Source organism: Eublepharis macularius, chromosome 9 (genome assembly GCF_028583425.1).
Source record: "Eublepharis macularius isolate TG4126 chromosome 9, MPM_Emac_v1.0, whole genome shotgun sequence".
Classification (NCBI taxonomy): Eukaryota; Metazoa; Chordata; class Lepidosauria; order Squamata; family Eublepharidae; genus Eublepharis; species Eublepharis macularius.
In genome coordinates this window covers 23,585,600-23,601,756 of record NC_072798.1, presented here as the reverse complement: position 1 = coordinate 23,601,756, position 16,157 = coordinate 23,585,600, and the positions used below count along the sequence as shown (strand labels likewise).

Genomic DNA, 16,157 nt, shown 5'->3' with positions numbered 1-16,157 from the left:
GGCTGGTTGCTTATATGTCATTTATATAAGATATTTACTGCTTTTTCTGCCTCTCAGAGGAAGTGGTTTTGGCCCAACTCACTGATGCTAGACACTGAGCACAGGCCCTGCTCCAAAACACATTTGACATAACAATCCAACACATTTGACATAACAATCCATCCACTCTCTGTAAGAACGCATGTTCACGTGGCTGGCCAACAGAATACAGGATGCTGGATGCACTCTTACCCAATTGCCATGTAAATAGATGGGTGGTTTCCTCCAATTTTGGTTGATACCTGTAAATCCCTGCAGACCAAGCGCATGCTGGTAGAGAAGATGGGCCATGAGGCCGTGGAGCTTGGGCATGGAGAGGCCAACATAACGGGTCTGGAAGAGAATACTCTGATCGCTAGTCTTTGTGACTTGCTGGAAAGAATCTGGAGCCACGGACTGCAAGTCAAACAGGTCAGTGAACTTGAAAACCCCAAGATACTCAACATTCTTTTAAAACAAAGGCTTGTGCTTCTGCCTCACCGTAGACAGACACATAAGCACGTGAAGCTGCTCTGGTACTGAGTCAGATCACTGGTCCGTCTGTTGTCTCCCTAACTGGCAATGGATCTTGAAGGCCTCAAACTGTGGCCTTTGCCAGCCTAGTTGCATCACATGCTGGAGACTGAATCTGGTACTTAATGCTGAGCCTGTAGTCCCTCCTCTTCCTTTTGGAAGCACTTGGGATGTGTGTATAATTATGTGCCATCAAGTCACTTCTGACTTATGGTGGCCCAATGAGTGAATGGCCTCCAAAATGTCCTGTCATTAACATGTTTGCTTGGGTCTCGCAACCTGAAGGCCGTGGCTTTCTTTATTAAGCCAATCATCTCATGTTGGGTCTCCTTCTTTGCCAACTGCTTTCAACTTTCCCTAGCATTATTGCCTTTCCCGGTGCTTGGAGTTGGGGGGGGGGGGAATCTGCAATTGATTTCCAGACCAATTAACAGAGATTCTCCTGGCTTCTCTCTGCCCTCACTTCTGGTCAAATCTAAGGTTCCTAGTTTTATGGCTTAAACTAAGGCTTAAGTTAAGACCTGAAGTGAGCTACACCAGTTAGCCCAACCCTAATGCCAAGGACAGTGAACTAGGATTCTAATGGGAGGCAGAAAAACATTAAGGCCAATTGATACATCATCTTCATTGTCTGAAAAACACTTTTGTATAAGAGAAAAGCCTGTAATACACACTTAACACGCTCACTCGCCTTCATATCATGTGTGTCAGTTCATGCAGTGAGAAGCCGTACCTGGCCATGGCAAAACATTTCTCTCACACAGCTTTTTCCATAGCAGAGGGAGGATTCAGACCTTGGGTCTCCCACAGCCTAGTCTGAAACTCTAACCACTACTGACTCTGGCTGTCATTGAGCTAACATTTTCAGCAATGACTGTCCATACAAAGGTCTTGTGTCCCGAGATATGTTAGGATTATGCATGCCCATTAGTCTGAAAGTTACCAAGCAGAGTATGGCTTGTGTAGTTCTGCTCCAGCTAGGTTCCCTCCATGTATGCAGAGGGTTTAGTAAGTGCCAATACAACATAGTTGTGAAGTACGGGTATATAATATAGAAATCCCTTGGTTCAAATCCTAACAGCTGTGAAGTTCATTGGAGGCCTTGGGCAATCCCCTCTGACTTAGCTTTACTGGCCGTTTGAGTTACAGAATTGCTGAGTTTTGCTTCTTGGAAGGTGTCTGGAATATAAATGTGACAATAATATCGTCTTCCAAGCTGCTCCTGCACTCTTGATTATGCATTGAAGAGAGCAGCTTTCTCTGTTTGACTTTCAAATCAGTGGCCAGTTTTCTGGCTTTTTCCTTTTTCTCTTCCTCTTAGGGTTTGTGCCACTCAGAAAAATGGAATTCATTGTTTAGTTTATCCTTTTAATCTCTTGCAATATGCTATCCTTAAGTTCACTTTGGGGTTTTCTTTTTCCAAAGGGAAAATCTGCATTGTGGTCACATTTAATTCAGTACCAAGAAAGAGAAGAGAAACATGAGCATCTAGCAGACTCCCCTGGTGAGTAGAGAACACTTGGATCGAATTAACCACAAGTAACAAGTCTAACCCCTGACCTGGATAGCCCAGACAAGCCTGATCTCGTCTCATCTCAGAAGCTAAGCAGAGTCGGCCTTGGTTAGTAATTGGATGGGTGACCTCCAGTGTAGACCCAGGTTGTAGAGGCAAGCAGTGGCAAACCACCTCTGCTACTCTATTGCTATGAAAACCCCACTAGGGGTCTCCATAAGTCAGCTATGACTTGAGGGCACTCTCCACTACCACAAGTCTAACAATGCAATCCTAAACAGAGTTACACTCTTCTAAACCCATAGAAGTGAATGGACTTAGTCGATTGTAACTCTGCTTAGTATTGCGCTAAAAGCATGATCGGACTAACTCCCTAGCATTTGGTGGAGATTTCGTTTTAGAGATACCATTCATTCCAAAGGGGTGGCCACACAAAGTCTGGAGCAGCAAAGTTTTGTAGGAGTACAGTAATGCATTAAAGGCTTAACCAGTGTTGTTTCTGCCTGTGCTTTTTGAGAGTATTTCTTCAGATGCACAGAAGTGCCTGTCCCAAGAAGGAGCAGGGAATGTTGCAAAGAGAAGCTGGTGCAAAAAAAGACCCAATAAAGAGAAATGAATACGCTCAGAAGGGGTGTGAGACACTCCCCAATCAACGCCATCAGAGTAAAACAAACGTCCCCAGCAGGCCTGGAGAAAAATGTCCTGCCCTTTAATAGAGATTTGAAGGGATGTTATTCCACCTCCATTCCATGAAAAGTTTGAGCTGCCATTCCCACACATGAAGCTTCAATTAGTTTTATTATTTATTTCTTTACATTATTTATCGTCTGCCTTTCTCACTGAGATTCAAAGGAGGATTACACAGTGGAAGTCAGTTCAGCAGAAATAAAATACAGAGTTGAAGAAATGCTGAAACAGCACATAAGCAATATTAAGCTTGACATATTAAACAACATAGAAACTGCCCAGTAGGATCATAGTTTGGTGTAGTGGTTAAGAGCGTGGGACTCTAATCTGGAGAGCCGGGTTTGATTCCACACTCCTCCACTTGAAGCCAGCTGGGTGACCTTGGGCAAGTCATGGCTCTCTGGAGCTCTCTCAGCCCCACCCACCTCACAGGGTGTTTTGTTGTGGGGATAATAATGACATACTTTGTAAATCGCTCTGAGTGGGCATTAAGTTGTCCTGAAGGGTGGTATATAAATCGAATGTTGTTGTTGTTGTTGCTGTTGTTGTTATATTCAGAGCAACAAACAGCACATAGTAGTAAAATCTATAGTCCGTATCCCTTTAATAATGCATCTATTTGAGACTATTTCCTTACAGTCCAACCCTCCTATTTGAGTAAAAAGCCCCCTTGAATAACACAATTTTGCATAGTTTGTGGAAAGTCAGGAGAGTAAGAGGTTTCCTGACCTCTTCAGGTAGGCCATTTCATAAAGTGGGTGCCATCCCCCGAGAATGCACTCGTAGGGGCAGCTGTTGAAACTGTAGGTGGCACCTGCAGAAGACCCTGTTCAGATGGTGGAACATAGGGGGATTGGCAGTCCCATAGATATAACAGACCAAGGCCATGAAGAGCTATGTATGTGACAGCCAATACCTTGAATTAAGCCCAGTAACTGAGAGGTAATCAATGGAGTGACTGCAGAATGGGAGTAATATTCATGCTCCTCCTAACTTCCAGTAATAACTGAATGGAGACGCACAGGCACATGTCAGATCCTGCAAGAATCCCTGGGAAATGTAGTCTTTAAAAAACAACAACAGCCAATCGATGTGATTCTCAGCTGAGGAGCATTGCAACTGGAGGGACTTCCTCTTTCACACACACTCCGCCCCATCTCAGAGTTCCCGGAGGAAAACCAAAGCGAGTGGATTTTTGAAAGAGAGTATCTCTCCAGTCGAGCGGCTGTTCTTTGTAAGAAAATCCACTCGGCTCAGTTTTCCTCCAGGAGCTTGGAGAGGGGTTAGGTAAGACTACCGCTGCCAGGGAAGCTTGTGGGACCCAACATGTGCTCTTCACATATAATTCGTCTTGTGTGTTTCAGCTCCGAGCTGCAGTGTTCTGCACCAGCTGGAGTTTCCAAGTTAACCGAGAGGGGAGGCCACTTTCTTGAAGCCTGGTGGCATCCCCACAAGGACCGCTGGGCTTGTGGTACAGAAACAGTGGCAGCTTAAAAATGTGACATAGAAGAATAAAGTTATTCTTTGTTTACCCAAGAAGACTCTTGGCATAGTCAATGAGGGACAGGATTGTGGAGTGGAAAGAAAGACCTGGGCGTTCTTTTTTGATGGGGGAGAAAGCAAAGGCTGGGGGGGGGGGGAAGCAGAGTGGAGCTTTCCTTCACCCCCTGCCCACAGTGAAATTTCATTCACTGTGCTCATGCGTATTTTATTGGTAAGATTTTTACCCCACTTTTCATACCTTTCAGTCCTCCATGTGACACCTAAAGTCAAATTTAAAAAGAAGCCATAAAAATCTAACTAAAAAGAAAAAACAGAAAAATAAATCAACCCAAGTTCTGCTACCAGAACTCCACTAACTATAAGGATAACAATTGGCAAAGCCTCGAGTGAAAAAGAGTTTAGCAGACTATTTCACCTTGCCTTCAAGGAGCTCAGGGAAGCATACATAATTCTACTTTCATCATTTTATCCTCACGACAAACCTGTGGGGTAGGCCAGGCTGAGAGAGTGTGACTGGCCCAGGGTCACCCGCTGAACTTGAAGGCTGAGTAGGAATTTGTGCATTGATCTCTCTAGTCCAAGTCCAATGTTTGGACAGCTGCACCGGACTTGGCTCCCAAGGTATCAGTTGGATAGAATCCTATGATTTGTATTTCACATCCGAGTCTGCAAGACTCATTTCTAAAGGTCAAGGTCTTGGTCATGGGCCTGACCTTGGCAAAATGATTTTAGAACGTCTTGCTCACATAGGAGTAAGCAGTTCTTCAGATACTTCAGTTCCAGGCCATATGTAATTCTTCTAGCTAATAAGACAGAATTGCTGTTCACAGACTAAGAGGCAGAGGTGTACCTCTCTCTGCTCCACCATAATGGAAAAGATGACAAATGGGTGCAGGTTGTAATTGGTTATAAGGAACATTTGGCACTTAGTATGCTGGTAGTTTTGAAACTTCAATGATTTTATCAAACTCTCCTTGGGTTTTGAATTCACATTAGTATTTTAATCATGGATAAAAACCTTCATGGAACAGACTTGGGTAGCTCGTACGCTGCTCTGGATTACGCTGGATTAACTACAGGGCAAAGTAACCACCACTAAGCAGCCATAATGTAGGAGCAGCATAGTGGAAAAAATTTTTCATGACATCCTTCTCCCCCTGGTGAAGTTCTCAAAGAGATTTAGGATTATATCTACAGCTTTTTATAGATAATGCGTTGCTAACACACGAATACATTTTTTTCCTCTTCTGCAGTTGCTGTTGGGCCGGAAAGAAGGAAGTCTGACACAGGTCTTATGTTGCCCACTCTGAGAGTCTCACTTATCAGTGATATGAGGTATCAGATTTAATTCAGAAAACATGGACTTAATTCCCCCCACCCGATACAATAACATAAAATCTAATGCCAATTCAAAATTATGATAGTCAAATACGTGTGGTCCTGGTTTTGTACAAGACCTTTTAGACTGACTTTTGTCCCGCTCAAGGAGAGCAGATTGGTATCACTGGACCTTCCTTTTTTTAAAGTCTTGTAACAACCCTGCAAGGTAGGTTATTTCTACCAGTGGTGAGTGGCCAACTCACTTTCATGGCAAAGTGGAGATTTGAACCTGGGCCTCACCAGTCGTTCAATATCTTTAGCATCATGCTCCATTTCTGGAAAGTGAAATAATTATATGGGGGAAAGGGAATTGGGTAGGCAGAAGTGTGTATTTTAGGCGGTTCTTCTTGCATTTCTCCAGGAACAGGATGCACTCGGCTTACTTTCCTTTGGAACATCAGTGTTTGGAGTGAGCCAGTCACTGGATTGAGCAACACTGTCTAAAAACTCCCAGTCTCTTAGAAACATAGAGCTGGAAGGGATTCCAAGGTTCATCTAGTCCAGCCCCCTGCACAACGCAAGAAGTTCACAGTTATTCCTCCCCTCCCTCAGTGACCTCTGCTGTATACCCGGAGGAAGGCAAAAAACCTCCAGGATCCTTGGCCAATCTTGCCTGGAGGAAAATTTCTTCCTGACCCCAAAGTGGCAATTGGCATTACCCTGGGCCTGTAAGAAAGGTCCTCTTTCACAGGACCTGAGCAAAAGAAAAAGTAGTTCAGACACATCTGAAGTATTTTTAATTCCATCAGGCAAACTTGTATTTCTCAACAGGCTGAGTTTTCCATTTGCTGACAGAGGCAATGGAAAATAAGAATAGTCATAATTTGTGCCTCCAAAATCTGAGTTTGTAGTAATTTTTGCTTCTAAATAGACATTCGCTAATTGCCAACCAAATAAAAATAGAAAGTTGACAAACTGTATCAAGCAAGCATTGTGAGTGAGTTAATGCCCCCAGATATGTGTTCATCACAAACTGTTACTGGCAAGATTCTTTTGTCAGACTCTTTATCAAGGGAGGGTGAAGCAGAGAAGAAGTGAGACAAACAGCATCTGTAGCTTAAGGAGCAGCCAACAGACTCTCCCAGTTGCCCAATGAGCAGAGGCCAGTGTGTCACATGACCTGCCTTGGCTTACTAAGAGGCCATCTTGTGAGTCTGCTGCTGCACACAGGCATTGAATCTCTTCTCTATCTCAAGTCTGGGTAACTCATACAGGGGGGTGAGGTGGCAGAGTCGTGAGATGGGAGAGTGGACGGTACTACTTCAGTCTGCAGGTTCTGAATTTGAACATACTCTTACATTAAAAAACACCTCCTTATATTATTCATTTATTTAGGAATTGTTTTATACCACCCTTCCAGCGACTTGTTTGAGGCAGCTTACAATTGAGACAATAAAACAAAGCCAGTACGTCATTAAAACAGCCGAGGCATAACAACATTATATACACACTGAGCAGTTTACAGTGATCCCTGGGGCCAGAAGCAGATTGTAAAATGTATGTTGTTTCTTTCTTTAAAATATTTCTATGTCAACTCTTCAGAATCCTGCTGGAGGTGGCTACCCACTAAAAACCCACAAGCCATTAAAACCCTTAATTAAAAGCCAGGGTAAAAAAAGGTTCCAACAGACATGATGCAGAGAGTTCTGTGAGTGGAGTTCCCAACATTTCTCTTTTTAAAAAAAGGAGTGTGTACAGAGCTGAGAGTTTGATTGAGACCATGGTGTGAGGAGAGGATGGTTAAGCCCACACCATTTTCCTAATCTGAAATGATTGTGCTTCCAACATGTCAGCTCAGGTCAAGGAAATGGCACAGGAGAAAGAGATCTTCCCCACTTTTCACGTAGAGGTCCTGATTCAAATAAGGAGTTCCCTGTTAAGGGATTTTTTAGGAGCCCTCTCCTAGAATCTGTGTGTGAGCACATTCAAGCGAAAGACACATGCACACACAAGAGGCAAATTTGCTTCAATAGGCAGATTCTTTCTCCTTCGCTGTTGAGATTGAACTGCAGGTCAGCTCGATCTTGCAGTGAGGTGAGAGAGTTCCTTTCAACTGTAAACATTTTTCATGTTTTTGTTCCATAACTTAAGATTTTAGCCTTGAATTTGTTATTTCTCAGAAGCATTTCGAACCCCTAACAAAAGTATGACTTCAGCACCTGAGCTGACGTGTTGGAAGCCCAGTCATTTCAGATTAGGAAGATGGCGTGGGGGGAGTGGCTTAACCGTGATGCAACTCAGTGAGATCTGACTGCCCTGTCAATCAGGCTTGTTGAGTGCCTTGTATCCTGGGAAATGTAATTCTGAAGGGATGTTTGTATTATCCCTCTTGATCTTTTATTCTGCAAGCAATTAGCAATTATTCTGTAAACAATCAGTGCAAAGTGTATATAAGATTCTCTGATGTAACTGGTCTTTACACATATCAGCCAGATAGAGGCAATATGTGTCTGGGTTTTATCTGAAACACAATAAAACTTACATTTTCTTGTATCACTGTGTTTGATGTCTCAAAATATATTTGGATAAGTGATAATAGGAGAATTTATAACTGGCAGTAGAGTACTGTTTAAAAAAAATCCTCTTATCATTCCTCAAGCAGCTTGAAAAGCTAGTCTCACATACAAAAAAAATATGTTGGTCAGAAATGTAATAGTCCAGTCATAAGATTACGTTGTGATACCTTTCAGGGTTTTTTTTTAATGTACAAAATAAGCTGATGCAACCCAGTTTGTGCAATAACCGGAGTCATCCAGTACCAAGCTGGTATCTCTCAGTGAATTTTTAACACGGCTTTGCAAGGCTGGTTCCTCCAGAATCATAACACAACACCAGATTGAAACCAAACACAAATATCGTCTGTAATGTATAATTCGCTTTCCCTGTGTCAATCACAGTGGAGGAGATAGAGGAAGTTTTCATTTCGGTGGGAAAAGCTGCTCTGCTTCTCTTGGGTAACAATAATAATAATTGATGGCTTTCTTTCTTTGGGAGTATTGGAAATGATCAATATGGTTTATTGTCTGGTGTGTGTGTGTGTGTGTGTGTGTGCGCACGCGTGTGCGTAAGCATGCCACCTTAAATGGAGCTCATCAAAGATGGGAGCAGGAAAAATCTGCTTTGATACCTTCTATCAAAAGGCTTTAATAGCTATATTGAGTGTTTCAGGATGATGCGGGTGAATAATATGTACATCGTATTTCTCAAGGACTTTCTGATCACATGCCCAGTGTGTTGTGCTGTAAGCCCTGAAAACTGGTTGTCAAAAGACTGAGCCAAACTGTGGGGGTTGCTTTGCAGAGTTTGTGTGCCAGTGCCAGAAGCAAGATTCTTTTTGTCATTGTTTGGATAGTTGTGAGTCAGTGCTTTGGAAAGGGAGGCTGTGGGAGTAGTTAACAAAGGACAAAGAAATCTGTAGAGGATTATCTCACTGCTCTGAAAAGGCCTGCTGGAGTTTCAAGGGCTTTCTTTTAAGGTCTTAATCCTGTCTAAGTTGTTAGCCCCACAATAAACCTGTTGTCTTATGCAGAACTATTACCCAAGGTCAGCATTTATATGCAGAGTAAAGCGGCTGTTTTGAAAACACTGCAGTAAAAGATGCAGTAGTTTGGCTGTATATATTGCAGGCAGCTCCGCACTGCTGCAATGTTGGAATGAGGAGGAGATTTGGTGTGTGGGCTCCTTACATGTGACCCAGAGTTTTTCACATATCTCAAGTGGTGTGTGAAGGAGATGCATTGCAGTAACTCCCATGCAGCCTTTGTGGGGGGGGGGGGTGCTATGGTATTTTTCAGCAGCCCTGTTTGAAGAACAACAGAGAGGCAAGTGACCTAAATGTTCACATTTCATTTTTGTTCCATCTCTTCTTGCCACCCTTCCTACTGGATCAACCTTAGACCAAGAGCCTGCAGGCAAAGAAATTTTCTTTTGAAAATGTATTATACAGCAGTTAGTAACCTTGAGATGCCTCATAAATAAAATAGGATAGCTCATTCTGCCGAAATCCTCGGACTCACACTCCTGGATTGTAGCGGTCTATTTTGTAAGGGTTTCTTGGTATGCCTTGCAGCTAGACTTAATGTTACCCATCCTAAGCAGAATTATACCCTTCTGAGCATAATGACTTCAGTGGATTTCGAAGGGTACAACTCTGCTTAGGATTGCGCCATAAGCCGCTTGGGGAGATGGAGCTCAAAGATTCTGGAGCATGACAAGTCCGTTCAGAGAAGGCTTTTGTGTACAGATTTTGTGTTGTTGTTTTTTCTCCAGGCACATTCAGAACATGAGTGAAATAAAGACGGACGTGGGCCGTGCTCGAGCCTGGATAAGGCTGTCCCTAGAAAAGAAGCTTCTCTCCCAGCATCTTAAGCAGCTTCTTTCCAATCAAGCTCTGGCAAAGTGAGTATCTTTCTCTTCTCACCGGCTGGTCCTTTTTAAAAAGGCTCCTTATTTAAAGCTCTTGAGTTTCCCTGGGAACTAAGAGCTGCAGTTTAGCAGTTTGATATATATATTTTTTTAATTTATATTTGTTTATTTGTATATCACCTTTCTCTCCAGTGGGGACCCAAAGTGGCTCCTATTATTCTCTTCTCTCCCAATTTATCCTCACAACAACCCTGTGAGGTAGTTTAGGCTGACTGGCCCAAGGTCACCCAGAGAGCTTTCATGGCAGAGTGGGGATTTGAACCTGGGCGTTCCAGCTCCTGAGTTGTGTCGCTTTAAATGTAAACTTATTTTCCAATCTTTTATTTGTAATATTCTTTATCTTTTATACTCCACTTTGGTCTACTCCAAGTCTAGCTGCTGCCCCTGTGAATTTTTGTACTACCAGACATAAATATATAATAATCTCTACATACCTAGACTGTGTAGGGCTAAGTCTAACAAACGACTTTTATAGGAACAGGGACCACTTTCTCCAATATTTCCTCCCGCATTCTTTACTGTCCTCTGAAAAGGCCCTTCCTTTTGTGGTAAGGGAAGTTGCTGTAAGACATCTGACCTTCTTGGGGTCTGCCCCTATGGAATGGAGCATGCTCCCTAGAGATGCCTGCCAGCTCTGCCTTTCAATAAGTTTTTGCAGGAAGGACAAGACTTTTGGGGAGGCTGACTTTTCCCAAATTGGCAGGCTGCTGGCATTTCAGGTAATGCTTATGTTGCATTTATTGATTTGTGTGCATTGTGATTTTAATATGATTTAATTATGCTGATCTCTTGTAAGCCATTTAGAAATCCTCTTGGGGCTATAAAGCAGGATGCAATTCCTTAAACAAATGTTTCTAATGAGCAAACAGAGAAGGATCTGAGATACGTGAACAGAAGACAGATCCTCCTGGGGAGGTTTGACAGATTAGGGTTCTGTGATTTGCACACTGCAAAGACGTGCGCTGTTGGCAGCCATTTTACAGCCATAGCCTGCCTTGCTATACCAGTTGGGAAAATTAAGATAGTGGCCAGTGAAAGTCTAATGGCACTTACTAGTCACTGTAGCAGCTGCGGATTGGAAGGAAGCAAAACAGAAACTGCATCACCTCCACGCGCACAGCTCATGCAGATCTAAGGGCTAGGTTTGCTCTACAGCTTTGCTCGCTTTCTCTGTGTTGTGTACCTTTCTGGGTTGTGTACCCATCTTCATTCTGTCTATTCAGCAAGCCAGCTCACCTCCCCGTCTGTGGCCTCAAAGCCTGTTTCTTGATCTATGAGCCTGCTGCTTATTGTGGATGTCCACCTGGCACCGCAGTGTTTTCCTGTGCTGCATATATACATAAATGAGAATAAAGTTCTAATAGCAATTTTAAACTTCACTTGCTAGCAATACATAACCCTGTAGCATTAAAATTGGAAGGATGTGGATTGGAATGCAAATCTATCTTCGATGGTACCTTCAGTAGAGTAGAGGCCTTTTGTGGAAATGGGTGGTCACTCGGCGTAGTAGAGCTCATGTTTTGCATGGGTAAGGTTCCCACTCATAGCCTCTCTGTTTAAAGTGGACCTTGGGCAGCAAGGCTGGCAGGGAGAACAAAAGCCCCTGCCGGGGTCTCTGGTGAGCCCTTGGCAGTAGTTGAATAGATGATCCAGTGGTCTGACTTCTCTTCAAGGCAGCTCTTTATAGCCTAGCTGGGCTAGCAAAATATCTGCTTTGGTAACTTCCATATGCCAGCTGAGATCCAGAGAGGGACAGTGCATAGAGTCCTGGACTGGGAGGTAGTTTCAAACCCCCTTATTACCTGGATGCTCACTAGGGAACCCTTGGCCGTTCACTCTCCCCTAGCCTCGCATACCTCACAAGGTGATCGTGAGGAGAAAAGGAGGCCCAAACTACATGCTGGGGTTTTTAAAAAGTTGGGTCTGGGCTGGATCCGGATGGCTTGGGCCCAGCTCAGATTCACCACAGTCCAAGAGCAGTTGTGGAGAGCACAGACAGGCTTGGAACGCCATGGCAGTGGGAACAAGCCTCCCCCTCCCCCAACCCCTTTCCTGCACTGGAACAGCACCAGGAGGGGAGTTACTTCCCCATTTTTGCAGCTCGGCATGCACAGAATACTCTTTCCCCCCCCCACCCACCCCCAGTGCTGCTTTGGCACGGGAAAACGGCTCGGGGAAGGCAGGAGTTCCTCCCAGTGAGAGGCAGCATTGCAACCTTCAAGAATTAGCCAACAGTTACGTACATCAAATCTCAGCTGGTCCCATTTGACACACTGATGCAGAGAAGGCAGTTGTTACCAGTCTGCATCAACTTTGTTCTCAGCCCTATGGAAGTCTAACCACTTTCTCTGTTCTTTGCAGGAAACTGTACAAGCGCTACGCCTTCCTGCGCTGCGAAGAAGAGCGGGAGCAGTTTCTGTATCACCTCCTTTCCCTCAATGCTGTGAACTACTTCTGCTTCACAAGTGTCTTCACCACCATCGGTGTGTAGGGAGCAATCCCAGCATTCCCTTATTTTGCATGGATAAAGGGACACCTGTGCTATTGCTACAAAGCCTGCAGACACGGCTGTAGAGACCAGCATCCCTGATCTCTAGGGGCAATAGGTCACTGGAGAACTAGCATATTTGTAGCTGTGCTTAGGGAAGACTCCGTCCGCAGACATGCATCACTTGTGTCTGATGAAGGGAATGTCGGCTCGCAAAAGCTTATACCCCGGAAATCTTGTTGGTCTTTATGTCCCTGAGTTTGTTGTAATCCTGAGAATGAGTTAAGTAAGGCATTCAGATACGAGTCCCTGTCCCAGGAGCAGATGTGGTGGGCTGTAGACAGTGGATTCATGGGATGTGCCCAGAAATCCACCAACTGCCTCACCGTTTGGTGTAGTGGTTAAGAGCGCAGGACTCTAATCTGGAGAGCCGGGTTTGATTCCCCACTCCTTCACTTGAAGCCAGCCGGGCGACCTTGGGTCAGTCACAGCTCTTTCAGAGATCTCTCAGCCCCATCCACCTCACAGGGTGATTGTTGTGATGATAATAATAACACTTTGTAAACCATGCTGAGTGGGCGTTAAGTTGTCCTGAAGGGCGGTATATAAATCAAATGTTGTTATTATATTTATTTGTAATGTGTAGTAGTTGGTGGATTTCTGATATAAGGTGGTGCTTCTGTGTCCAGAAAACAGACCTGTTGGGTAGGCTGGTCCAGCAGAGTGGGGTGCATGATTCTCTCAGGCGCTGCCTTCTCCTGGGTCCAGTTGACGGAAAAAGTAAATCTCAAGCAGAAGAGAGGGGTTTGGGGACAGAGACTGAGGCAGTGCTGTGCCAGGTCAGCTGTGACTCTCATGTCTGCTCCCTTAGAATTCCTCCGAGAAAGTCAGGGCTATGCACACTAGTGTAGTGTAGGGGTCAGACTAAGATTTGGAAGATCCAGGTTTGAATCTTCACCCTTTTATGAAAAAATTACGGGGTGACCTTGGACCCATCGCTCTCTCAGCCGAATCTACTTCACAGCGTGGTAGTTAGGATGAATAAAGGAAGGGAGAAATAAAGCTTAAGCTACTTTGAGTCCTCATCAGAAAGAAAAGCAAGGTATAAATATTGAAATAAATAATTGCACAGGGCCACCTCACGTAACTGTTTTATTAAGACCAACCTTCCCTGTTTGATTGTGTTATGCCGCCTCATCACACCGTTGTGCCTTCTTCCTTATTTCAAGGACCAATTCAGTCTGCTCTGGCCAGACTGTCCCTTGCTGGGAGCTGTAATCCACCCGCTGGAGCACCTGCTGACTTCTGTCTGGGCAGGTGCTCCTTGTACCAGCTAGGAGGGCCTAAGGGAGCTGATAAAGGAGGTTGCTGCTGACTCAGGCCACAAACTGTCAGCGTCCTGCCCTTTTCTCTAGATCGGGCTCCTTTGATTCTCCCTTGCAATTGAGATTGTATCTAATCCGTGCATTTGACAGCCTCCATTTCCAGGTTACAGCATTTCCATTCAGGCTGCAGCACCTTCTCAGCCTTCTCCCAGCCCATTTTGCTACACAAAGAAGCTGTGTTTTCTCCCTGCTTGTGACCATAAAGCACCTTTAGCAGCATCACACTGCTTGGGTAAGCAATGTCCTTTGTCAGCCCTGGCTTTATTACGAGAAGACGGAGCTCTGTAGGAACGGGAGAAGGAGGAGATGGTGATTTGGGAGTAGGAAGAAGCGTTGAGGGAGAGGAGTAAGCAGCACTGCCAACTTCTAACACACAAATATATGTAGCTAAATTCATGACAGGTTTATTACAGGCAAATTGTGTCGGGCGTTCAGGATTTGGCAGACTTCCCGACTGCAGCCTCCAGCTTTCCTGGCTTTCCTGCTGTGCTTCTAACAGCAGCCTTACGTGCAGAATTATTATGTATTCCCCAACATTTAGAATAAAAATGGATGGAAAGATTCCAGGGACACAAGGGGGTCTCTAATCAATAACATTTCTTGTCTATAAAATGTCAGATGTGCACATTTTTCAAGCTATGCTTTCTGGGAGACTTATGGAGGGGAAAGCACAGACACAAATGTCTGAATACATCCCATCCTTGTAGCTAAAACATGCATCATTACAGCACTATCTGTGTCGTGATGAACATGGGCTAATTCTTATCTTCTGTCTCCTTAAAACATAATTTCTGTTGTCAACTTGCTAAATTTCTACGTGTCAGGCTGCTGTTAGAAGTGTAGGAGCAAGGTCGGTTGTGGGTAGGGGCCGTGGCTCGATAGCAGAGCATTTATTTCTAATCCGGAAGGTACCACGTTCAGTCCCTGGCATCCCCATTAAAAAGACTTTGAGATCCTGGAGAGTAGACACTAATGACTTTGTAGATCAATGGTCTGAAATGGTGTAGGGAAGGGTTTTTTAAAAAGTTGACTGCCCTGTGCTGGAGTAGAAGTGAAGGGCAGGCATTTAGAATTCGTCTCCGTGTACCAGAGATTTGTGGCCAGAGATTGCTCTTGGCTGAAGAGAGTTGCAGTGAAATGGGGGAGGAAAGGAGGCAGTCTAAGACAAATGGGGAATGGAGGGGGCACGTGAATGTTCAGGGCGTTAGTTGTAAGGCCTCACCTTGAGAGAAACTAGCTAAAAAACACTGCACAATCCCTGGGGCGCTCTTGTCATGCACTGCCACCAATCAGGCCTCACACAGGCCACGGTCTTCTGCTGTAGTATAGACTCCATTACATATGCCATGCAGAACATGACTAACACCTCCACAGTATCCGTTGGTGCAGCATACCGGTTGAGTAGTTGGGCTGCAGTGCAGCACTTCGTTGGTTTGGATCTCACTACTCAGTAGGTGAGCCACTCATCAGCCCCGGCTCCTCAGCTGTCTTGTGGAGCTAATTACACTAACTTTGTTCACTGCTCTGAGTGGCACACAAATTAATTGTTATTTCAGGGAAAATATAAAAATTATCACGTTGTTAGTCTTCTGTATACGTTAAGTAAACATGCAAATGATGAAAGCATTGCTTGTATTCCCTCCAAACGCATAAGGAAGACCAGCCACCTCCTCCTGTTCATGCTGTTATACAGTGCTGCTGAGTGTGATGTCAGAACTACTGCATCACCCCAGATATACCTGAAGGGAGCCTCAAAAAATGGGTAGTTTTTCTTTTCAGATGTGCTTAGCTCATAGGTGGGACGTGGCGGTGGTTTTTCCCTCTTGCAAGCCGTGTGACTTAACACTGGTACTCCAGAAAAGCTGCTGGGCTGGTCCGAGGTCACCTAGCAAGTTTCACAGCCGGACAGGGATTAGCACCTGGGTCTCTCAGGTCCTGGCCCAACCTAGATTTAGCTCACTGCACTGCTGCACTGCCGCGAAGCTTGCTGGGTGACCTTGGGCCGCTCTGCCTATCCAACCTTCACAGGGTGGCTCGTGAGGATAAAATCTGCCCTGAGCCTGCTGATGTGGGGAGGGCGGAATAGAAATCAAAACAAACACACAAAATGGACGAGGGGAGAACTGTCTTGTAAGCCGCTGGAGGTCCTCCTTGTGAAGAAAAGCGGGCTTATATATAAACAGAGAGACAGAGGAGGCGCCATGTGCATCTGAGATCAAACTAA

At 44.6% G+C, this 16,157-nt stretch overlaps 1 protein-coding gene across 5 annotated transcripts in view; it reads left to right on the top strand.

Annotated features, from left to right (window-relative positions):
• DENND5B (DENN domain containing 5B) overlaps nucleotides 1-16,157 on the top strand; it is a 181,890-nt gene that overhangs the window by 141,966 nt on the left and 23,767 nt on the right. For 4 of the 5 annotated variants that reach the window (XM_054988150.1, XM_054988149.1, XM_054988147.1 and 1 more), the window contains 5 exons: nucleotides 298-450; nucleotides 1,978-2,056; nucleotides 5,509-5,590; nucleotides 9,905-10,033; nucleotides 12,422-12,543. In XM_054988150.1, the coding sequence (XP_054844125.1) occupies nucleotides 298-450; nucleotides 1,978-2,056; nucleotides 5,509-5,590; nucleotides 9,905-10,033; nucleotides 12,422-12,543 (565 nt within the window). Of the gene's footprint in view, nucleotides 1-297; nucleotides 451-1,977; nucleotides 2,057-5,508; nucleotides 5,591-9,904; nucleotides 10,034-12,421; nucleotides 12,544-14,023; nucleotides 14,166-16,157 lie in introns of all 5 variants that reach the window. The other variant, XM_054988151.1, reaches the window with a different exon arrangement.